This window comes from Schistocerca serialis, chromosome 2, assembly GCF_023864345.2.
Source record: "Schistocerca serialis cubense isolate TAMUIC-IGC-003099 chromosome 2, iqSchSeri2.2, whole genome shotgun sequence".
Taxonomy (NCBI): Eukaryota; Metazoa; Arthropoda; class Insecta; order Orthoptera; family Acrididae; genus Schistocerca; species Schistocerca serialis.
Genome location: NC_064639.1, coordinates 603,129,623 through 603,154,757, shown reverse-complemented (window position 1 = coordinate 603,154,757; position 25,135 = coordinate 603,129,623). Strand labels below are relative to the sequence as shown.

Here is a 25,135-nt window from a genome sequence, read left to right as displayed (position 1 = left end):
AAAGATCTCGCTCTATTCTAGGTGATGAAAATATCCGTCAGCAGATGTTCACTGGAGTTATTAACTAGCAGAATGTATTGCAGTGACACTTACATACACTGAGGTGGCAGTGGTGTTGGCATCGGTATCAGGGGTGGCGAAGGCTGGAGTGTCAGTGGCAAGCTGTGAGAAGCTGCTGCATGGTTACGGCACCCAGCAGCAGTGCACAGTGTGGTGCAGTCTGCAACTACTCTTCTACTGTTTGCTCCTTGCCCCGGCATGGATGCAATGTAGTGGCACATGGCTATATGGTACTCTCGTGTAGTTGATTGGACTATCACTGCCTAACACACTGTCGGTCATGCCCGAATGTGCTTCTAGCGCGAACAGCTAAGTGGCCCATGGAATCAAATCTCTATGCATCGCTATGGTTGCCAAAACATAGGATCAGCAGAAAAATATCAATTTGGATCAAATGGTGGGAAAGATCCCACTCTTGGACTCCAGTCTGTAAATGTCAGGCAGGTATCAGAAACTGAGGTGGGCATCCAGAGTGTTTTCCCTTCTCTTAAAATGAGAAATGTCAGGATTCAGGGAAAAATGGGTTTTATTCCTACGAATTACCACTGAGGGATACAATATTCATGATAACTGGCTATGGTCACAGAGTGAACTGCACATGGTGTGAAAAGAGCATTTTGTCCTCTATAGGAAGGACTGGTTGACACATCCAGAGGATAATGAAGCTGGCAGGCAAAAGAGCAAGACGCTGTTGTGGCTGCTACCTCGCTGAGTCTCTTGCATACCTCAAGTGATGGCGGGTGTGTGGCAGAAAGTTGGCATCTCTCTCTCAACAATACCATGGTGGTGCCAATAGCTCAGTGTAAGAGGCTAAGTTAAAATGATGGAAGCACAATACAACAAAAAATATTATCATATTACCCATTAGCATGTACACTGCATTACGGCAGTGGCCACATGCCCTCCTCCTGTCTTGCTCATACTGCTTCATCCAACATGAACATGCATAGAGCTACAAGTGTCCAAAGAAAGGGCACATTGCATGAGTGTGTGTTTTGCACACAGTAGTACCATTGGACATAAACTGTATCTCTACAATGACTGTTTCTCCCAACAGATTGCTTATTGACTTGCGTGTGTTTCATAAACCACTAAAAATGTGAGTGTCCACAGGAGCTGAAGTACTTTACTAAATGCACAGATGTATGTGGATTTGGGCTCTCCTCATCTCACACAGCTTTTACAGAAGTTGGTTAGCTGGAATAAACAGCAGATTCCAATCCTTGGTCAGTTCTCTTCTTCTGTAACTTACAAATCTGTTGTTTGCCCTTCCTTATAGTGGGTCATTCCCATACAGCAGACCTGTTGGAATTAGAGGTGTCTATCACTTTTGGTTTCTCCTTGGCTGATGAAGTAACTTTAGTGTCAGATCAAGTTTCATATCAGCAACTGGAGTCACTCTGCTCAGAGTTTTCATCTCTGTTTTCCCCTGGGCTCAGTTGTACTACCAGTTTTCAGGCCCCTAACCACAAAAGACCTTTTTTTGTGTATGTGGGAGGGGGGGGGGGGAGATGTCTGGCATGTTGCCCTACTGTCAAGACTGAATTAGACCATCTGACATCATTTGATGTCACTCGGCCTATCTCTTCCAGTGAATGAGCTGGTCATCATTAAGAAGCTGATGGGTAAACTTCACCTCTGCAGTGACTTCAGTGTCATGATTAATGCACAGTCTCTGATAGATATGTAGCCTTTGCCCCACCTTGATGATTGCTCACAAAATTATCTTGTGGCCACTACTCTTCCAACATTTATTTGCTGGAAGTGTACCTCCAGCTCCCCTTGGATGAGGCCACTAGGTGCCTTCTCATTACAATGCACCTTTCAGCCTATACCAATATCAACCTTTCTGCGTCACCAGTGCACCTGCAGTTTTTCAGTGATTTTTTGGAACACTTGACAGCCTCTATACCCGGCTGCATCACTTACCTCAACAATATAATTCATTTGTGTATTTCCACTGGAGACCACCTTAGTAATCTTTGATCATTGTGTTTGCAGTCTGTGGGTCTCAAGTGCAATCTTAGCAATTCTCAATTTTTTCAACCATCAACTGAGTTTTTAAAACCTGGGTTTTAAGGTTTGTCATACAGGTGTCAAGCCATTACTTCACCATGTTGATGCAATTGCAGCTTTGCCATGGTCAACCTACATTAAGGAACTTCAAGCATTTATAGGTAATGTGGTATACTAACATAAGTTTTTACCAGGTGCATCCACAATTGCTCAGCCACTGCATGCACGTTTATGTAGAAATGTGCCTTTTGGTCTGAACAACCCATTGCTTACACTTCTAAGGCTTTAACTCCCGCTCAGCAGAAGTATTCTCAGGTTGAAAAGGAGGCTTTAGTGATTGTTTTCACCCTCAAGAAATTTCATTTCTTCTTGTACACTTCTAAGTTCCATTTAATCATGGATCACAAGCCATTGGTTGCTCTTTTTAATCCTTTGGCTTCTGTGCTGGACAAGGCATCGTTTGCTGTGGTGGGCTCTCTTCCTCTCCCGTTACCATTATCAGATCCACTACCAGCCGCTGTGCAACACACTAGTGTCAATGCATTGTCTTGCCTTCTAATCAGGCTGAACCTAGTGTTCAGTAGGATTAGTTGCTTTGTTTCTATTTAGATATTGAGAACCAGAATGCGCTTGATGGTTTTCCCATCACTAGTATTACAGCTGTTACTGCAGATCCTGTCCTTAGTTGGGTTCTTGCTTTTGTGTAGCATGATTGGCCAAAAATGTCCCCAGGCCATCTACTCCCTGAGTTGTGACTGCTACTTCCTTACACTGTAACGTACTGCAGCTTCTGCATGTCAGTCACTGGGAGACCTCTTACACCAAAGCTTTGGCCTACTGGGGTGTGTATTGGCTGGGCATAGATGGGGATGTTATGCAGCTTATTGCTGCTTGCACTCCCTGCATTTGGCAAAAGACGGCCCTGCGGGTGTCTTTCTCCCCCTGGCTAGCACAGAACACAGAAGCTCCCATTGGAGTGTCTACATGTCGATTTTCATGGAGCCTTCCTGAACCAGTATTGGCTCATTGTTGTGGACGGCTGTTCCCAGTTCCCATAAGTGACACATTGTCCATCCATGTCTGTGGTAACCAGTATTTTGGTTCCGTCTAAGACTTTTGCCATTGAGGGTCTCCCCTCTGCTGTGTATACTGATAATAGCCCCCAGTTTCTTTGGAAGTATATGTCGGGCAGTTTCCCTGAAGCTGCTTTAGTCAATTTTTTGAGTTCGTACCCTTTCACTCTAGTAGGGGACTAGAGCCTGGCAGAGCTGCTACATGAATGCCAATCATGGACCCTCCTTCACCTGCTGCATCATCACCTCCACTACAGTTCCAGCTGGGTGCACTTCTCTGGGCTTGTGGCTTCGGCCATCACTGCACTTGATTCCTGACATCACCAACCATTGCCAGAGCTAGCGCCTGTGCATCATGCACGCTCCTGGTGGGCAGATGTCCCATCACTTTGACCAGCTGCAGCCACATGCAGCAGGCCCTGTTCTGGAAAGCCCAATGCCTTCCCATATCTGCCACTGCTGATGGCTGTTCCTGTGTCACAGATAGTCTGGTTTGTGCTGCAGAAGGGATCACTGCTTGGCAGATTGCTGTCTGGGGTTTCTACCTCTGCCCCTCCTTCTTTGGTTGCCATCACAAATGCAGCCCTCACTGCACCTTATGCCACAGCCATTGCTATCACCTCCATCATTGTGTCCTTTGCGGCCATCGTCTCCAATGCCCCTGCTGATGCTTTTGGTGCTGACTGCTGACCTCGACAAGGCATCACTATGTAGATGCCATCCCCAGTCTTCCCCTATAGTCTTTCACAAAAGAGGGGATGGTGCACCTATCCACCCCCTCATCGCTTCCGCCCTTACTCACCTGTGCCTGCCCACGCATGCTGCAGCAGCTGCCGTCATCAGGCGATAAAATGGACATCAGCACCATCATTGGTGTTTCCTGGGGCTTGTAATCTCAGTGTCTTATGAGATCAATGTTTTTCTTTTTTCACAGTACCTGTGCTATTTTGGTACTGGTGCTTGTTTGGTACTAGTGCTTGTTCGGTGCCAGTTCTTTTTTACTGTACCATGCGTTTTTCCATGTCTGGTGTTCTTTATGCATATCTGTATATGGTTTTCCCACCTCTTAGAGGGGAGAAGTGGTGTATCTTCACTCATGTCATGTGTGATTTCAGGGAGCGCACTTTCATACAGTTCACAGATCCACTTATAGAGGCCACCAGGGTTGGCACCATGGTATACTCTGGTGAGCCGCCAAAGAAACAACATTATTTAAGTGATCCCAAATGAGTGCTTGGTCTATTCTTTATGCTGTATTACTGTTGTCCGGTCAGTGTGTTCAGTGCTATGCACAACCTGTATCTTACATGTTGCTCTAAAAAGTACTATGTCCATACATCATTTCTGTTCTTGCTGTAAGACAGACAAGTACTAGTAGACACTTAACAGCTGTGACTAACCTGATTGGCTGATCACTGAAAGTATAGTCAAACAATAAATTCTTTTTTCAGCAATATGGAAAGGATAGATTGCTACTCACCACACATAGGAGCCATTTAGTTGTAGACACATATTCACAAATGACTGCCTTAACATCCAGAAACAACAGTTCCCATGTGTGAGTGTGAGTTGTGCCTGTCTGAATGTTTGTGTGTTTTCTTTTTATGAAGCACTTAATCCACAAGCTAAACATTTGTAATATTTTTTTTTATAGTGCCTGCCTGCAAGTCAACTCCTCCTCCGTATGGTGAGTAACAATCTGTCCTTCCAATATTGGTGTTTCGTCATCCTGGGCTGTCCACTGTTTAAATTTTTTCTTGTACAGTAAAAGACAAAAATAAAAATATTATATACCATGAAAGAATTATTGAAATGAGACAGAAATCCGAAGATGTGATGTACATGTACACACAAACAAATGATTACAATTTCAGAAAAATGTATGATTTATTCAAGAGAAAGAGCTTCACAATTTGAGCAAGTCAGTAACACATTGGTCCATCTCTGGCCCTTATTCAAGCACTTATTTGGCTTGACATAGATTGATAGATTTGTTGGATGTCCTTCTGAGGGATACTGTGACAAATTCTGCCCCATTGGTGCATTAGATCATCAAAATCCTAAGATGGTTGAAGGACATTGCCCATAATTCCCCAATAATTCTCAATTTGGAAGAGATCTGATGATATTTCTGGTCAAAATAAGGTTTGGAAAGCATGAAAACAAGCAATAGAAACTCGTGCCAAGTGAGGGCAGGGATTGTCTTGCTGAAATGTAAGCCCAGGAAGGCTTGCCATGAAGGGCAACAAGATGGGGAGTAGAATATTGTCGATGTATAGCTGTGCTGTAAGGGTGCTGTGGATGACAACCAAAAGGGCCATGCTATGAAATGAAATGGCACAACAGACCATTGCTCCTGGTTATGGAACAGTATGGCAGTTGACAAATGGTTCAAATGGCTCTGAGCACCATGGTACTTAACATCTGAGGTCATCAGTCCCCTAGAACTTAGAACTACTTAAACCTAACTAACCTAAGGACATCACACACATCCATGCCCGAGGCAGGATTCGAACCTGTGACCGCAGCGGTCTCGCGGTTCCAAACAGAAGCACCTAGAACCACACAGTCACACCGGCCTGCAAGGCAGTTGACAATTGGGTTGATATCCCACTGCTGTCTGGAGCGTCTCCAGACACGTTGTCACTAGTCATCAGGGTTCACTTTGAAGCAGGACTCATGAACTCATCACTGAAGACAGTTCTACTCCAGTCAGTGAGATTCCATGCCGAAGATGTATTTGTAGATGACTCAGACAGTGGTGAGATACCAATCTGACTGTCACCCACCATGCAGCCCAACAACCAGGAGTGATGGTCTGAGGTGCCATTTCATTTCTTAGCACAATGCCTTTGGTTGTTATCCATGGCATCCTTACAACACAGCAGTATGTGGATGATCTTCTACAGGTCGTTTGGTTGATCTTCATGGATGGCTATTCTGGGCTTATATTTCACCATGATAATGTCTGCCTACAAATGGCAAGAGTTTCTACTGCTTTTTGTGCTTGCTAAAACTTACCTTGGCCAGCAAGGTCACTGGATGTCTCCCCATTTGAGAACATTTGGAGCATTACGGGCAGGGTCCTCCAAACATCTCAGGAGTTTGGTGATCTGTTGCACTAATTGGGCAAAATTTGGCATAATATCCCTCAGCAGGATATCCAACAACTCTATCAATAAATGCCATGCTGAATAACTGTTTGCAATAGGCCAAAAATGGACCAATGCATTATTGACTTGGTTAGTTTGTGAAGCTCTTTCTCTTGAATAAATCATGTAATTTTTTAAAAACTGTAATCAGTTGTTTGTCTGTACATGTATGTCACATCTACCAATTTCCCTCCCATTTTGATAATTTGTTCACAGTTTTCTTGGAGTGTACTTACATATATTGCATTGCAGGTTTTAATCAGACAGCCAGCTGGCAGCTAGTGCTGATCATATGAAACTGTTCCCGCATTTCATAAAAAAAATTTCATATAACTACAAAAAATGATGGCCCTAGTGCACACAGGTGACACATGCTGATAAACATTTTACCACTGATGTTGTATCCCCATTAAGAACATCATACTAAATTGTGTTTATTAAAATTTTCTAGACTGTTATGCTGCAGTCGTGCAGATTCTCTTGAATTTGTTGTTGTTTTTTTATGTGTGAGGATATATTCACTGGGATTGTGTCTTCAAGGTTAAATAGGAGTGTTTTTTTGTGTGGAAGGGATGACAGTTGGTACTGGTACTATTGGTGGTTGTAGGATTTTATATTGATAGACTTATGGACTGTGCCATCAGAGAGATGGAGATCAATGTCCTGGAAGATGGCGCATTGGGTTGAGAAAGAGCAAATCAAGCAGATGGAGGAGAAGGTTTTGGAGGAATGAGGATACGACATCTTGGTCCTTGGTCAGATCATGAATGTATTATCAACAAACATGAACCAGATAAGGGTTTGGGGTTTTGGGAGGCTGGGAAGATTTTCTCTAGGTGGCCCATAAACAGAGCAACATGGAGGGTGCTGTGCTGTGCCCATGGCTGTGCTACAGATTTGTTTATACACTGGTGTCCAAAATCAAAGCAACAAACCACTGTTTCCCCATCCTGTGTCTAATTCATGATATAATCATGCAAACTGTCACCAGATGTCCTTATGATCATGTTCTGCATGGAAGATGGCAATGCATGGAAGATAGCATTCCCATCAATGGACAACCATTCCAAGAATGACATCAGGGCACCCATTAAATGGTATAGTCTTTGCCAGATAGTCCCACATCCACAGTCACTACGTACACAATCACAGACAGTGCAGTATGGCACAGAGAAGATGCCTACCAGACTCACTGCAGTGGAGGACCATAGGAAGAATGGAAGCAGGACAATCACACGCTGATGTGACCTGATGATTTATTGTGAATCATTCTGTTGTTTCTCCAATGTGGTGACAATTTATAGAGACTGAAACTGTATACTGAAGACCAGGGCAAGGCTGATCATGTTGGACATCAGAGAGAGAATACCATTATTTGGCTGTAAGGGCTTAACAGTACCGCCTTAGAGCTGCATGGCAACTGGCACCTGACCTTGCAGCATGTACTGGAAGCCTGTATCGATGCAGAAGGTGAACAGAAGGCTTCAGCAGAATGGCATTTACTGTCAGAGACCTGCTGTATGTGTACTTCTGATGCATCTTCACAGAAGGGAACGTCTGTAGTGAAGTCGTCAACAAGTCACCTGCTCAGTCGAACAGTAGGCCAACGTTCTTTTCACTGATGAGTCCTGATTTGGTCTGAAGAGTGATCCTCAATGCATTCGCATTGGAGGGAATGTGGAACATAATTTTGGGACCCAAATATTGTAGAAAAAGGCTGATATCGAGGAGGATTCCTGATGGTTTGGGCAAGGATTACATTGATCACTCAAACAGCTCTTCATGGAATTATATAGATGAATCGGGAAGGTTTAACTGCTGTCAGGTATCATGACAAGATCGTGGGACCTTTTGTGTGGTTGTTTCAAGACATTGTGGACCCAGACTTCGTACTGATGGACGATAATGCTCAACCTCATAGACTATGGGTTGTCAATGTTTTCTTGGAAATGGAAGATATTGCACACACCATGTGGCCTACTCACTCTCCTAATTTGATCCTGTAGAGCATGTTTGGGATGCACTAGGGAGATAGGTTGCATCATGTCAGTGCCCACCAACCACGCTTCAAGAGTTGTGATCAGCTCTGCTGGAAGAATGAGTGTTATTGCCTCAACCTGAGACTGACAACTTCATTCACAGCATTCCTCAATGTTGTCAGGCCTGTATTGCTGCCAGAGGTGGTCACACCCTATACTGAGAACATTAACAAGTTGTTGGAATGTGTGTGCAAATTCGTTAAGTTGGAAAAAATAAACATTTTTGTCTATCATTATGACTGTTGCAGTTGTTCGTATTCTGTATTCATTACATTATTTCTGTTATATTATCACCTGTTTCTACAGTTTTGTTGGAAAATAAAAGCAACCTTGCAGAATTTCTATTTGTTGCTTCAATTTTTGGACACCAGTGTACATTTTCCCCTTGAAGAGAATTAGTCGTGAATGAGGATGTAGTTGGTAAGGTGTATAAGGAATGAGTTAGTGAGTTTTGAGACAAAAGAATGCTGGAAGTGGTAGTCTTTGACAGCAGCAAGGCGATGAACGTGAGAGATGCCGAAGAATAGTGAGATGGTATCAACAGTGATAAGTATGGATCCATTAAGTAAGTGGGTGGTGAGTGTCACGAGTTGGTGAAGGAATTGGTTTGTATGAGAGGCTAGGCTATGGGTAATTAGTTGGAAGTGTTGGGTGACAAGAGCAGAGATTCATTTAGTGGATGCACAGTAACTACCTACAATGGGGGTGTCCAGCATTTTTAAATTTGTGGATTTTGGGAAGCATTTAGAAGGTGGGTATGTGGAGATCATTGGGGTGAGGAGTAATATGGGTTCAGGAGAGAGATCTTGGGATGGGCCTATGGACTAGAGTAAGAACTGGAGGTTATGTTGCACTTCTGGAATGGGGTCACTATGACAGACTTAGTAGGTGGAGGATTCAGACAGTTGGGGAAGCCTTCTTTCAGAAAGTCACTGTGATTCATCATTACTGTGGCAGCACGTTTGTCTGCAGGGAAGGTACAAATGGCTGTTCTTTCTTCTGTTGCGAATTTTGTATTTTTGGGAAGGGACCAGTGGAAGAATGGTGAGGCTAAGTTAGAGGTAAGGAATTCCTAAAAAGTGACCAAGATTGGTTAGGTGGGAGGGGATGAGGTCACAGTTTGATAGGTGCATGAAGTGGGACAGGTCAGGTTCAGTGGTAGGATTAGTTTGGCTTTAGTTGGAGGTATTGGTAGCAAGGAAGTCTTTCCACTATAGGGATCTTGGATGAGTCCAGCATGGTTGAGCTTAGTGTGGGGTTGAAGGCAGAGCCTTTGCTTAGGACTGATACTCCTGTAGGATAAATATTTGTGGTGGATATGTTGATAACAATGCTTTTGGAATTTTTAGGTTCTAAATTTAGTTTCAGGAGGGAGTTTCAGAGGATGTGGTAAATGGAAAAGTTAAACAAAGTTGAGGCTGAGTGTTATGAGGGGTGAGGGGTTGACAACAGGGTTTTCAGGGCTTAGGATAGCTGTTGGGAGGTAGTGGTGTCCCAAGGTGGCATTATGATCTCAATAAGTTTGATAATTTATGGAAATGGTGCCTGGAGTGCTCTTTCAGGTGTTGGAAGGTAAGGCATCCAATTTGGGAGGTGTAGTTTAGGTAGATGATTGATCAGTGACAGTATCTAGCAGAGGTGCCTGTGCCAAGAAGATTTGTTTTTGTAGTACTATGTTTGTGAGGGATAGGGACTGACAGAATCTGAAATTATGACCATCTATCATGAAGCCCGGAAGTGAAGAATATACTGTCCGAGGTAGCACATATCCCTACTACTGTGGTATTCCACTATCCAACCAACCTACACAACATCCTGTTCCATCCCTATACCATTCCCACTCCTAACTCCTAGCCACAGAGGTTATAACACTGTTGAAGACGTAGATGCAAAACCTGACTGATTCACCTACCCGGGACATTGTCCTGTTGCAGGCTTATCCCATTCCATCAGAGGCAAAGTCACCTGTGAAAGCAGCCATGTCATGTACCAGCTCTGCTGCTATTTTTGCACAGCATTTGACCACCAAATGAATGGCCATCACATAAATGGCCAAGAACACAGTTGACTGTACAGAGATAGAATGCACAACTGAGCACAACATGATTAAGTTCAGTGGCTGCTTCACAATTCATGCCATCTGTATCCTTCCACCCAGCACCAGTTTTCTGAACTATGCAGGTGGAAGTTATCATTGCATGACATCCTTTGCTACCATAATCCTCCTGGCTTCAATCTCCACTAACCCACTGCACCCACATCCTCTACCCAACAGTCTCACCCTCCTCTATCCTGCCACCTACCGTATTTACTCGAATCTAAGCTGCACTCGAATCTAAGCCGCACCTGAAAAATGAGACACGAAATAAGGGAAAAAAAAATTTCCCGAATCTAAGCCACACCTGAAATTTGAGACTCGAAATTCAAGGGGAGAGAATAGTTTTAGGCCGCACCTCCAAATCGAAACAAAGTTGGTCCATTGTAATATGAGACACAATTTGGGTCGAATGAATGACGATACCGCTACAGTAGTTTGGTTGGAGTCGTAAGCTTAGCAGTTAAGCTTTACCAGGTAGCCATTGCTATGCGCCAGGCGCTCCATCCGTATTTATACAGGTACTCTTCCTTTATCACGTGCTTTGCCTGGTTTGAATCGATTGCTTATTTTGCTTTGATCTGATAAGTGCCGTTTTCTTTGTTGTAAGTGTTTACGTCACTCTAAGCTGAAAATGAATTACTGTACTGCGTCATGCATTGTTCGTCGCATTCTGATAGTTAGTGTTTACGGCCTGTCGCCGCTCGCGGCATGGCTTGCTTTTGTGCGCGCTACCACCGCTTAAAATTTAAAAAGAAAAAAAAGAGAGAGGAATCGTCTCATTAGTGAAACAATGGCAATAGACTGCTATTTGTTGTTATTTACACAGCTGCTTTCTTTGATAATGATCAACAAGAACCAAATAATAGACTGTGTATGATAGAACATGTTCTGAATGAGAGTTAGGCAAAAATTTTTCTCCGTTTGAAAATCTTTGCGGCCACTTCTTTAGTACATCAAATTCTGCACAGAAATTAGAGTCATCTTAGATTTAAAAATCTAGTCAGTTGCCGTGCTTCATTTCTGACTGTATCACTATTAGGCATAAGAATAATACGAATATAAACATGACACGATATGTATATTCTTCCGCGTTTGCTGGTGTCTCACTCTAGTTTCATAGTTTATTAGGTATACAGGATGAGATAGCAGCAAACACGAAAGAATACATGGCAAAATGTTTATATTCATATTATTCTTATGGTGAAGAGAATACTGCATGTGATCCACATTTCATCAGGTTCCTATTAGCAACCATCTCTTCTCACAGGTAGGAAAAAATTCAGAATGTAGAGTTTGCCACATTGACAAATATCCCAAACAGTCTTGCCAGTCGGATTTTCATACTACATTGAAATTCTGCTACATTCGAAGATGAACAATACAGAATTTGTATTTACTTCATTGGATAATGTATGAATATGCAGTGGTCGAAACTCGGGGCGGAGAAAAAAATCTAGTCTTCCACCTTTTTTTTAATTTATTTACTAACGCAGAGGTTTTGGCGCCAGTATTTATCTTCGTGCCTACAAAGCATGCCTGTGTAGCGCTACATATATTCGACGGCAGAAGTTAGCTGTGGCGGCACCTATCAACATTTTTCAGAACTTCCGCTTGCTTTGCACTCGATTCTAAGCCGCAGGCGGTTTTTTGGATTACAAAAAGCGGAAAAAAGTGCGGCTTAGATTCGAGTAAATACGGTATGCCTTCATGTCCTGTGTGCTCTCCCTCATGCATTCCTATCCCACACATGGGCTACCTCCTACTGTGCTGCCAACTACCCCTCCCCAGCCCATTCTCCTGCTTCCCATCTCATTCTTCATCTACCCACACCACATGACACAATCCCTCACTCCAGTCAACCAGGCAAACTGCAGTTCCAGCTAGCGCACTGTAGCTACAGACGTGTATGTGTTCTTGTATAGCAATAACAAACATGATTTATGTAACACAGTACTTTATAGAGTGACACATAAGATAAAATGAAGTACTGGTTGTGCTTAGTACTGAACACACTGACTGGACAACAGTAATACAGATTACAAAATAAGCCAAGCACTCATTTGCAATCACTTAAATAATATCGTTTCTTTGGTAACTCACCAGAGCATGGCAGGAGGCCAACCCAGGTGGCCTCTATGAGTGGGCCTGTGAACTATATGGACGTGTGATCTCCGACATGCAGGAGCTGCAATACATTCTGGCATAAAGGAAGTGGAAATCACAACCCGGGAAGCAGCATCCTTCTTATCTAACAAGAGAACCCCATTATACACAAAAATGTGGTGCTGGAGGGAGAAGCAGGAAGGCCCAGGGAATTACCTGGTGAAAATCCCATCATACACAAAAAGGTGCTGCTGGAGGGACAGGTAACTACACAAGAAATCCAAAGCAAGGCCTGGATGGGGGCAGGGGGTGGAGGGGGGGGGGGGGTTTCTCTGCCGAACTATACTGCACAAAACAGAGGGCCTTCATTTATGGATGATGCTATAGTGGCACTAGTGATCGGAAAACAATCAACCATGTTCCGGTTCTAAGTATCTAAGAAGAAACAAAACAACTCATCCTTATCGAACGTCATGTCCGGGTCCGATCAGAAGACGAGATAAGACATCGACATTGGCATATTGCACCATTGGCTGGTAATAGATCTGATAATGATAATGGGAGAGGAAGAGACCCACCACTGCAAACAATACGCTGCCTTGTCTGGCATGGAAGCCAAAGGACTAAAAAGAGCAACCAACAGTTTGTGATGTGTGATTAAATGGAACTGAAAACCATAAAAGAAGACATGAAATTTCTTGAGGGTGAGCACAGTCACTAAAACCTCCTTTACATGAATTACCCTAGGACTATATGTGTGCCAACACCATGTCAAGACCATGCTGAGGGGAATCTGTAGCCAACACAAGATGCTTACCAGGCTGAACAATGGCCAGCCGTAGGGCAGATGGAAGCTTAAATTTAAGCAAAGCAAACACTCTGTTACAAGCTGCAGACCAGAAAAAGGCACATTTTTATGCAGAAGTGCATGCAGGGGCTGAGCAACAGTGGATACATCTGGTAAAAACATGTGGTGGTATGCAACTTTACCTGGAAATGCCTGTAGTTCCTTAATGGAGGTTGCCCATGGCAAAGCTGGAATTGCATCAATATGGTGATGCAGTGGCTTGACTGCTGTGTGGGAAACCTCAAACCTAGGTATTGAATTGACAACTAAAAAAAATTTAGTTTTGGCAAGGTTGCACTTGAGACCTGCAGACTGCAAAAACAGAAAACAACAATAAGAGATTTCTAAGGTGGTCTTCAGTGGAATAACCTGAAACAAAGATATCATTGAGGTAACTGATGCTGTCAGAATTTCTAAAAAACACTGAAAAATTGCAGGCATGCTAGTGATGCCAAAAGGCAAGCATTGATATTAATATAGGGTGAAAGGTGTATTGACATCAAGTGGCCTCATCCAAGGGAAGCTGGGTTTATGCTTCTGACAAATCAATCTTCAAAAAGTGGTGGACACATGATAATTTTGCAAGCAACTCATCAGAGAAGGGCAAAGGTTATGTATCTATCATGGACTGTGCTTTAGTTGTGACACTCAAAACACTGCATAGGTGAAGCTTAACTGTTGATTTCTTAATGATGACTGATGGTGTACCCCATTCACTGGAAGAAATAGGCTGAATGACATCGACCGATGTCAAATGGTCTAATATGGCCTTGACAGAGTCACACAATGCAACAGGCATCTACCACACCCAGAAAAAATGAGGGCAGGCCTTCTCTTTCATGGTAATTTGGGCCTAACAATTGGTAGCACAACCAAGTTCAGGGGAAACCAGAGGTGAAAATTCAGAGAAGAGGGAATCCAGTTGCTTATACAGAACTTGAAATGACACAAAATTTACCTCATCAGCAATTGAGAAACCAAAAGCGTTAAATGCCTCTAACCCAAACAGGTCTGCAGTAAGGGAATGATCTACAACAATGAAGGTGAGGGGGTGAACGACAAATTTGTAAGAGATATGTGTGAAGGTGGGAATTTAAGGAGATGGGACCTGGATAAATGGATTAAACCAGAGTTTGTACAGTGTTTCAGGGAGAGTGTAAGGGAACAAATGGCAGGAATGGGGGAAAGAAATACAGTAGAAGAAGCATGGGTATGTTTTAGGGATGAAGTAGTGAAGGCAGCAGAGGATCAAGTAGGTAAAAAGACGAGGGCTAGTAGAAATCCTTGGGTAACAGAAGAAATATTGAATTTAATTGACGAAAGGAGAAAATATAAAAATGCAGTAAATGAAGCAGGCAAAAAGGAATACAAACGTCTCAAAAATGAGATCGACAGGAAGTGCAAAATGGGTAAGCAGGGATGGCTAGAGGATAAATGTAAGGATGTAGAGGCTTATCTCACTAGGGGAAAGATAGATACTGCCTACAGGAAAATTAAATATACCTTTGGAGAAAAGAGAACCACTTGTATGAATATCGAGAGCTCAGATGGAAACCCAGTTCTAAGCAAAGAAGAGAAAGCAGAAAGGTGGAAGGCGTACATAGTGGGTCTATACAAGGGCGATGTACTTGAGGACAATATTAAGGAAATGGAAGAGGATGTAGATGAAGATGAAACTGGGGATATGATACTGCATGAAGAGTTCGACAGAGCACTGAAAGACCTGAGTCGAAACAAGGCCCCGGGAGTAGACAACATTCCATTAGAACTACTGACGGCCTTGGGAGAGCCAGTCCTGACAAAACTCTACCATCTGGTGAGCAAGATATATGAGACAGGCGAAATACCCTCAGACTTCAAGAAGAATATAATAATCCCAATCCCAAAGAAAGCAGGTGTTGACAGATGTGAAAATTACTGAACTATCAGTTTAATAAGTCACAGTTGCAAAATACTGATGCGAATTCTTTACAGACGAATGTAAAAACTAGTAGAAGCCGACCTCGGGGAAGATCAGTTTGGATTCCGTAGAAATGTTGGAACACGTGAGGCAATACTGACCCTACGACTTATCTTAGAAGAAAGATTAAGGAAAGGCAAACCTATGTTTCTAGCATTTGTAGAATTAGAGAAAGCTTTTGACAATGTTGACTGGAATACTCTCTTTCAAATTCTGAAGGTGGCGGTGGTAAAATATAGGGAGCGAAAGGCTATTTACAATTTGTATAGAAACCAAATGGCAGTTATAAGAGTTGAGGGGCATGAAAGGGAAGCAGTGGTTGGGAAGGGAGTGAGACAGGGTTGTAACCTCTCCCCGATGTTATTCAATCTGTATATTGAGCAAGCAGTGAAGGAAACAAAAGAAAAATTCTGAGTAGGTATTAAAATCCATGGAGAAGATATAAAATCTTTGAGGTTCACCGATGACATTGTAATTCTGTCAGAGACAGCAAAGGACTTGGAAGAGCAGTTGAATGGAATGGACAGTGTCTTGAAGGGAGGATATAAGATGAACATCAACAAAAACAAAATGAGGATAATGGAATGTAGGCGAATTAAGTTGGGTGATGTTGAGGGTATTAGATTAGGAAATGAGACACTTAAAGTAGTAAAGGAGTTTTGCTATTTGGGGAGCAAAATAACAGATGATGGTCGAAGTAGAGAGGATATAAAATGTAGACTGGCAATGGGAAGGAAAATGTTTCTGAAGAAGAGAAATTTGTTAACATCGAGTATTGATTTAAGTATTAGGAAGTCGTTTCTGAAAGTATTTGTATGGAGTGTAGCCATGTATGGAAGTGAAACATGGATGATAAATAGTTTGGACAAGAAGAGAATAGAAGCTTTCGAAATGTGGTGCTACAGAAGAATGCTGAAGGTTAGATGGGTAGATCAGTTGGTAGGACATTTTCTGAGGCATCAAGGGATCACCAATTTAGTATTGGAGGGCAGTGTGCAGGGTAAAAATCGTAGAGGGAGACCAAGAGATGAAAACACCAAGCAGATTCAGAAGGACGTAGGTTGCAGTAGGTACTGGGAGATGAAGAAGCTTGCACAGGATAGAGTAGCATGGAGAGCTGCATCAAACCAGTCTCAGGACTGAAGACCACAACAACAACAACAACAACAACAACATATGTGAAGAACTGACCTAGGACTGGAATATCCTGTTTATTGTAGCTAACCAACTTCCATGAAAGCTGTGTGAGGCGAGGAGAGCCCAAGTCCACATACATTTGTGCATTTATTAAAGTACTTCAGGTCCTGTGTCCACTCACATTTTTAGTGGTTTATGAAACACACACAAGTCAATAAACAATCTGTTGGGAGAAACAGTCATTGACTATGCTCAGTATGAAACAAATTGTTCATACCATAACTACAATACTAGAGGTAAAGATGATCTACATGTTGAACTAAAAAATTTAACACTTGTACAGAAGGGAGTAAAGTATGCGGCTATAAAGACTTTTAATGCATTGCCTAATTAAATTAAATGTACAATAGAAAATGAAACGCTGTTCAAAGGTATGTTAAAAAAATACCTGCTCAACCGTCCACTGTACTCGTTAGATGAATTCTTTTCCAGAAGTAATGCCCTCCCTTAATAATAGATGTATTTAGTCTCTTAGTTATTAGATAGATGATACAATATTATGTTAATGTTATAGTGTTAATGTTATAGTTATAATGTTATATTGAGAATTGCTATACTAGTTTAATGACAGCTTGTAATATCTATATCATTGAATTATATTACTATTCTGTAGCATTAATTGTATTTGTACAATTGTGTTGACACGTTCCACATCCAGGCGAATCACTCGCATGTACGGATCTATGGAATACGCATACCAAATAAAATAAAAAATAAAATTGTAGAGATACAGTTTATGTCCATCGGTACTAGTGCGTCCACCATGTTTGAGAAGTTACACACTATGCAGTGTGGCCTTTCTTTCAACACTTATTTCAAACAGCCCAACACTTAGGGCATATAGCACATTTGCATTGGATGAAGCAGTACGAGCAAGATGGAAGGGGTGCATGTGGCCACTGCTGTGATTCAGCTGCTGTGGTCACAATCGATGCTGCCCCATGCAATGCTGAATTGAAGGCTGTACTGCTGCAAAGGCCTACCTGTCATCATGAACACTTGCAGCATGCCTAACAGTGGTTGACTGAGTAACTTCCATACCTCCCCCCATGCAGGAATCTGATCGCCTGCGGTCCATGTCACTTCAAAGGACTGTGCTATATTGAGCACGTCCATAAGCACTGGAGCCTCACATTAAAGTGCTTTATTGCTGACTTCCCTGTCTGGGGCCACACAAATAATAACATCAAGCACCATGTGATCAGTATAGGATTCGTGATGGGTACTATTGACAAATTTACAATGATGGCTCAACACATGTAATTCTGCATCCCAGGCTCTGTAAGGCTGGTTTGGGCATTTTTGACAATGGTAAAATTCTGCACACCTCACAATGACATGCATCCTGCCACAGTAATAGGTTGAGTGAAGCTTGCACATTTCATCAAATGATAAGCTGGCTGCTTCTTGCAAAGGCACAAGTTGACACAACAACCAATAAATGCACAACAAAAGATAGAAAAGAAAGAGCTACATAGGTTTGCATCACCCATGCAAAAAAGCTGGGAATGTTGTTTAACCATGTCTCATAGGAGTCTCAATCTTCAGCTTATTCATTATATGCTGGAAAGGATGACGGTTGCACTGACAGAAGAGTAACCTACTGTGAACACCCAGATCTTCAGTCCTGAGACTGGTTTGATGCAGCTCTCCATGCTACCCTATCCTGTGCAAGCTTCTTCATCTCCCAGTACTTACTGCAACCTACATCCTTCTGAATCTGCTTCGTGTATTCATCTCACATACATACATACATAAAAACGCTAGACACAGAAAAATACATGGTACAGAAAAAAAGCCCTGGTACCACAGTTCTCTAACTCGTTAAAGGATTTGTTCAAAAAGTAGCTAGTTTCCTTCCTTTTCTGTGTGCTTTTCAATGACTCAGAGCTTCTGCTATTCAGTGATTGGTTTCCTTTACACCTAAATTATTTGCAACGGCCAGAAAGATTTGCTAGTGAGCATGCTAATATTATTCTCAGTTATAGCAATGCAATCATAGATATAATAACTTCTACAAATATCTTCAGATCTTTCAATTTTGCATTTCAATAACTAAAGGAAAATTTCTTCCAAACAGGAATTGCTGCAGATACTGTTGAAATTAAACAAGTTCCTTGTACTGTAACATCAATGTCATTTTTTGATCCTCTTCTTGTCAGTGATAATGGAATTGTAAGAGGTGATGGCTGGATTTCAAAGTGCATGATTTATTCTATAGATGGTTTCGAAATATATGATGAACTTGGAAAGGTAATATTTCAGTTTATTTGATTAGCTGTTAGCATGCTAGAATACTTCTAATTGCCAAAATTCATTTTTCTAGCAGCATATTTTGGCAGCCTGCATTTGAACACATTGATTGATTTTTCAAATAATGGAAACTTCAGGTGGGAATATCAACAGCATTAGGAAAAGCATACTCTGCTACCCACTTTAAAGATGACACGTTGAGCTGCAGATAGGCACAATGAAAAGACTGCTACACATTTAGCTTTTGGCCAAGTTCTTCTTCAGAAAAGAAAACACACACACACACGCACACACACACACACACACACACACACACACACACACAAGCTAGCAAGCACACCTCAAGCACACATGACTGCCAACTTTGGCAGCTCATATCAGGATGCCAGTTCTGGTCCAAGCTGCTGGAGATGGCAGTCATGTTTGCTTGAGGTGTGGTTGGTTGTGTGAATGTGTGTATGTTTTCTTTTCTGAGGAAGGCTTTGACTGAAAGCTAAAGCTATATGTGTAATAGTATTTTCATTGTGCCTGTCTGCAACTAACCTGTCATTTTTAGAATCAGTTTCTTTTTCAACAATTTATGCTGATTAGTCTGCAGTTTTTCCCATGACTTATACTATCTTTAGTAAAATTTGTAAACAGTGTCTTATTTTCATATACTATGAGGAATATGTTTATGATTGCCATATACTGTTCCTTATAGCATTACAGAATAAAAAAGATATGCAACATTCAATGTTAACTTATGCAAAAGATAAAAGATATGTATTACATTTGTAGGAAATAAAAAAAGTGTAAGCAAAATAACATGTTCACATGGAAATTTTGTCCTAGGTACTGATGCAGAGAGTTTGGTGATATGATTCAGCAGACAAAATAAGGCAACAAGTAAATGGCTTTTATGCAAATCTTGATTCTTCAAATTAAGTTAGACTAAATTCATTCAGAGACAGAAAGTAATTACTACTCAGAATCACAGAAATTATTCATTTCTTTATCACACATGTTACATGAAAATTAATATGATAGTAGAAAATACTGGATGGAATACAAACAGTTGTATAAGACAGGCAAATTCACCATAGATAACTATTGAGCAGTGGACAAACAAACAGTTGAAGGATGTTGTAGTTCAGCTTTTGAACTTTTGGTTCTCACAATGAGAAATATTAGTTATAAAGTTTGTTGCAGATAAAACTAACGCTCCTATCACTCATTTCGCCTGTCCCTTGGTGGTGGAAAAATGCTTGATAATGGCTGGCAGTAATGGTGTTTTGAATAAGATATTCTAACCTGGTCTGAACAATGTTTATTTTTGTGATCTAGAGAATGATTTTCCACATTGTAGCATTGTTAGCACATTATGTAACTAACTGTCCCTGAAATCATCCTATCTTCCACACAGTAAGTGATTTAATGGAATGATTTATTAAGTTAAGGTATTCTTGCAAAGTCTTTTCTCAGTATACATGTTTTGGTGTTCATTGCCTAAAAGCTTGGGAGGTTTGAAGCAAAGTGTCTGTATCTGAACTTCTGGAGAGCTCCATGCCTGCATCTGATTGCAGGAAGCATTACTCATATCAGGCTATAGGCTGCATTCAAGGCTATTCAGAAGACTTTAGCATGGGTGCATCTACTGTGTAGTGAATTATACTGATTATGTCACAGTCTACAGTCATACTCTGCAAGCGTCTGTGAAATACATGGACCGGAGTACATCCCAATGTACCATGTATTAGGATTTCATTGCATCCTATTTGCAAATGATGTGCAGGAAGAGTGATGGCTTAAATGCCTCTGTGTCCTTTAATTAGTCTAATCTTATCTTTGCAGTCTCTAATGGAATAATACTTATGGCACTGTTGTATATTCCTAGATTCCTCACTTTTACTCATTCTTGAAACACTGTCAGTAAACTTTTGCGGGATATTTGACATCTGCCTTAGGGAATCTGCCAGTTCTGGTTACTTAGCATTTCTGTGACATTCTTCTATGATTCAAACAAACCTGTAGCTGTTTGTACTGTCCTTCTTTGTATACTTTTAATGTTCCCTGATACCTGTAGTTGGTATGGGGCCCCCATACATGAACATTACTCTAGAATGTGTTGCACAAGTGTTTTGTAAGCAACCTAACTGTCTGTGCATCATGAACAGAGAGAGCATTTGTTATTGGGTATACAGTTATTTTCTTGCTTTGAGCTTCACCGAACGAAATGTTGTCAATTAGGTTGTCACTGTCTTTACCCACCCATGTTGAACATTTAATTACTGAGATAAAATTGCAGGATCGAAATAAAGTTTCCAGTTCAGTTTTTCTATCAGCATCCTTTATGTGATCTATATTGAAGTCACTGATGTCTGATAGATAGCATATTAAAGAATCCAGATTCCTCATAAACAGTTTAAAATTCTCCAGTGGTGATTTGTATGGTGTTGGGGGAACAAAGTGCTAATCCTCAAGAGCATAGTTTTGGATTATTGGGTGTTATATGTTTAGATAAATCTGTAAATTTTAAATCACAACTGCTTTTTCTACAGATGGTTCTATTTTTTCTTCGGTTATGCAATATGTTATCTGCATTATAAATTGTTGGAAACTCCCAGAAATTATTTTACTTGTAACATTGTTCCTACTCTTGTGAGTTAATATTGTCTTCACCTACAAGTACTTGCAAAACTTTTGAGAGCAAATATATGACTTTTACTCTCATACATCAAAGAAGAATATACCAAAGTCACTAAAGAAAAATAAACTCTTACTGTAATAACCCAAAAATCTTCATAATGTAACAAGCCAGTGTTTACCTCAATTTGGTCACCACACAAAGGTTTCTCAGTTTTTGCATTAGGTTTCCTTTGTATTACAAAAGTGAATACTAGAAAACTAAAGCTTCAAACATAAATAAATTACAATTCAATATATATAACACACTCATGAAGAAACAGCGATTTCAGTCACGCTTTGTCATAACACTAATGAAGTAACCCGAGGTTATCAGTCTCTTCATTATTCACTTTACATTTTTAGTTTAAATGGAATGTGCAATGGGGAAGACATCCATCAGGCAATAGTATGCAGACCTTTACTACTCTACCATCCCTCAAAAGATGCAAAATAGCCTACATTGCCCTTGGTCTGTCACTGTGAAAAGACGTCTGTACTCTTCGCCAACACCAGCCATGTAAATAAACAATTCTCCACCTGAAGATGATGGTGTGAACCACTGAAATACATAGTGGCAGAATAAACAAGTGACTGATGCAGAAACTGCTTTATTTGTATGATATAGTGTAAAAAGTTAATTATTTCCGCTTAAAACAAGAACCCAGTATTCACTTAACTGCAATCTCTGTTAATTAAATAGTGTCTATTTGATAGTTTAATCACAGAATACTATAGTTTCACTTTTTATAAAGTGCATAATTTTACATTTATGAACATTTTAAAGAAAGATACCAATCTCTGCAAAACTTTGAACTCTTCTCTATATCTCACTGAATAATTGTGCAGCTTTTTTAGCCAGGACATCATTATAGAAACTACATCACCACAAAAAATCCTGAATGCAGTATCTTTTCAAAGATTCTACAATAGATGGAGTTCAGTGATATTGTATCACCTCTCCTATTCTTCTTGTGGCCAGGTGACCTGTACTTCCTTCTAAGCACTGGCAAAGTTTATTGTTCAAGGGAACTGTGATGGATTATTGTTACATTCTTGGATGCTGTATCTCTCTTCAGATTAAGAAAAGTTATTGAGTAGCACCTAGTTTGCCTTTCATAGTATCTACCAGAGTAAATTTATTTTGGACACTGATTTGTCTGGTGCATGTATTCAAATTCTGAAGTACTCACTGAAGTGCATATCATCAGTCATTGAGCACTGAGAAATGCACAAGAAGTAAAGAAAGCACAATGATAGATGAATGGCAGTTGGAGCAGTTCTGAAGTGTGATCTCTGCTTCATTATTAGATGACTCAGATTTTCCATATTGAAGAGGTCCTCATGAGCTTGATGCCATGGGCACTTGATGATACCTCTCCACAACCTATTGTAGGCAGTAAAATCCCCATGGAGAAAGAATGGATGGGGAGTGTTAGAGTACCTCTTGATCAAATTGTTCATGAGAGAGCAAGCAGTTGTCTACTGACCCACTTACACTGTTACATCTGCAATTTGTAGGTTGGCAGGGAGAAGCAGAGGTGAAGAGTGGCATACATAATGTACAATGATATCTGATCCTCCTTTAGCTCTCCCTGCTGAGGTTATCCTTCCTTCAAAGGTTGTTATCCTGTAGGAGAGGAGCACTGTATAATTTAAAAAGTGTTTCTTGTAAACATGAGCTAAAGAGTGTGCCTGTCCTAGAAGTCTGAATTCCTTCCAGTGTATGCTTAATCCCTTAATGTTCCACTGTAAAATTGTAACTGTCTTATATGTGATGTTTTATTTTACCTTTCCCCCTGTCTTCCCATCAAGTTAGTCATACTTCAGTGGCAGAGAGATCACTTGAGGAACTAGCTGGTTTCCTCTGGCAGACTGCAACATCCATGTTATCTGTGTTTGAGCCATCAACTGATTTGGATTTGGAATCAGTGTAGAGAAATTTGAGAACTCTGAAATAATTAAATTAATCTGTTTCTATCATCTTTTTTTCTGCTTTTGTGGAGACTGTGGTGATTGGGGACACACTGTTACATTGTTCTTGGTCTGCCAGAGAGGCCAACCTGTTGTATCAGGGTATATTTTCTTCTAACATTTACTGATGGTATGGAGGAGACAACTGATTTAACTGATGTCCACAGCTGTACATACACATGATAGTGTGTGTGTTCATGCTGGTTTTAGCTGCCAAAATAGGTATGTGTAGGAATTCTTTATCAGTGTGGCAATTGACACACATAATGAGAGTAATTTAAACAGTTTGTGAGACATGTATATCTTTTTCATTTCAGTATAAGGTATTTAGCTCATACATATTACTTTATAGATTTTATTTCCCTCTTAAAAAGTTGGACAGTTTTGATTTCAAACTACATGTTTTACCTAGCAATTCATTCAAAATAATGGGGATTAACACCTTAGTCTGTCTTTGTATGCCTCTTGGCTACATTTTCCACAAGTTTTGTGCCCACCCACAAGGCTAATATTTGGAACAGTACATTTGGTTGGAGTTGCATGGTCTCACCTTAAAGTCAAAAAAATCTACCACTACATGTCCAAACAGTGGTGGAGAATTTAAGTCAATGTGTATGTGGCAGTCTCATTGAGCTCTGGATTAAGTTATTTCATAATATTCATTCACATCTCTTTTGTCTACCCCCTTTCGACTCCTCTTTGAGCTCTTTTTAAGTCAATAAACCCTTCAACAGACAACATCATGATAGCTGTGTTTTCTCTTACTTTTGAGATTTCTCCAAACACCCAGGCATTAGGGATCAGTTCACCTTACTGGTAATTAACCATTTCTCATGATTCATTGTAAACTGTTGCTTGCATAAAGTATCATTACATTTTAAATAATTCATCCTCTCTTTTAATAAAAAAAAGACATTTCAAAGAAAATTACGAGTCCTTTTACTATCTGGTAGTCTCTTCTGAGCTAATGCTCTCACTGGACTACCTGAAGTCAACTTCATTGAGTATGCAGTTTTGCTCCTGGGCAATACAGCAATCCTGTAAATGCTAAAATTCTTGAACTGACAATTATTATATTCCCACAAGCAGCTAAGAAAATACAAGTCAATAAGTGAGCACCTCAGAAAAGTGAGTAAACTTCAAAACAACTGCAGTGCAGCAGGTTCTCCAGAAATTTCTTTCTTTCACCTTTATGACTTCAACAGGCATCAATTCCATTGACATATACCTGACATGCAAGTTGAAGGTTTTTATAAACGTCTGTATCGTTCCCATAATCCAGACAGATGGAGCAAGTTTTCTATCTCCTATGACACACAATATTTCACCATCACACCAAATGGTAGTTAATGAAGCATGCTCAGAGTTCACATTATTGGAAGACTTGTGGCATTGACAGCCCTCCAGCTTGGAAGCTCTGGTTTTGTGAAACCTTAACATAGTGATTGCTCTCTGTAGTTTTAGAGGAACTGATCATTTGGTATGACTCAGGAACTATGTGGAGCTTATCAGATAACACATCAAAAAAAAAAAAATGTGTTTCCGAGAATAACATCCATTGAGTTCCATGCATTTGGCTCAAGCAGATTTTTTTTTCCCATTTTTTCCAGGAAGAGAATTGTTTCCAACTCTGCAATAAGCTCATTTACAGTAGACATGCTCCTCACATACCATGAATATCTTTCCTCAGATACACCGA

The 25,135-nt window shown here is 40.7% G+C and overlaps 1 protein-coding gene across 3 annotated transcripts in view; it reads left to right on the top strand.

Annotated features, from left to right (window-relative positions):
* The window catches only part of LOC126457646 (cilia- and flagella-associated protein 300-like), a 152,963-nt gene that overhangs the window by 46,668 nt on the left and 81,160 nt on the right, over nt 1-25,135 (top strand). For 2 of the 3 annotated variants that reach the window (XM_050094120.1, XM_050094122.1), the window contains exons 3-4: nt 4,804-4,836; nt 18,626-18,798. In XM_050094120.1, the coding sequence (XP_049950077.1) occupies nt 4,804-4,836; nt 18,626-18,798 (206 nt within the window). The remainder of the gene's footprint in view (nt 1-4,803; nt 4,837-18,625; nt 18,799-25,135) is intronic. The other variant, XM_050094121.1, reaches the window with a different exon arrangement.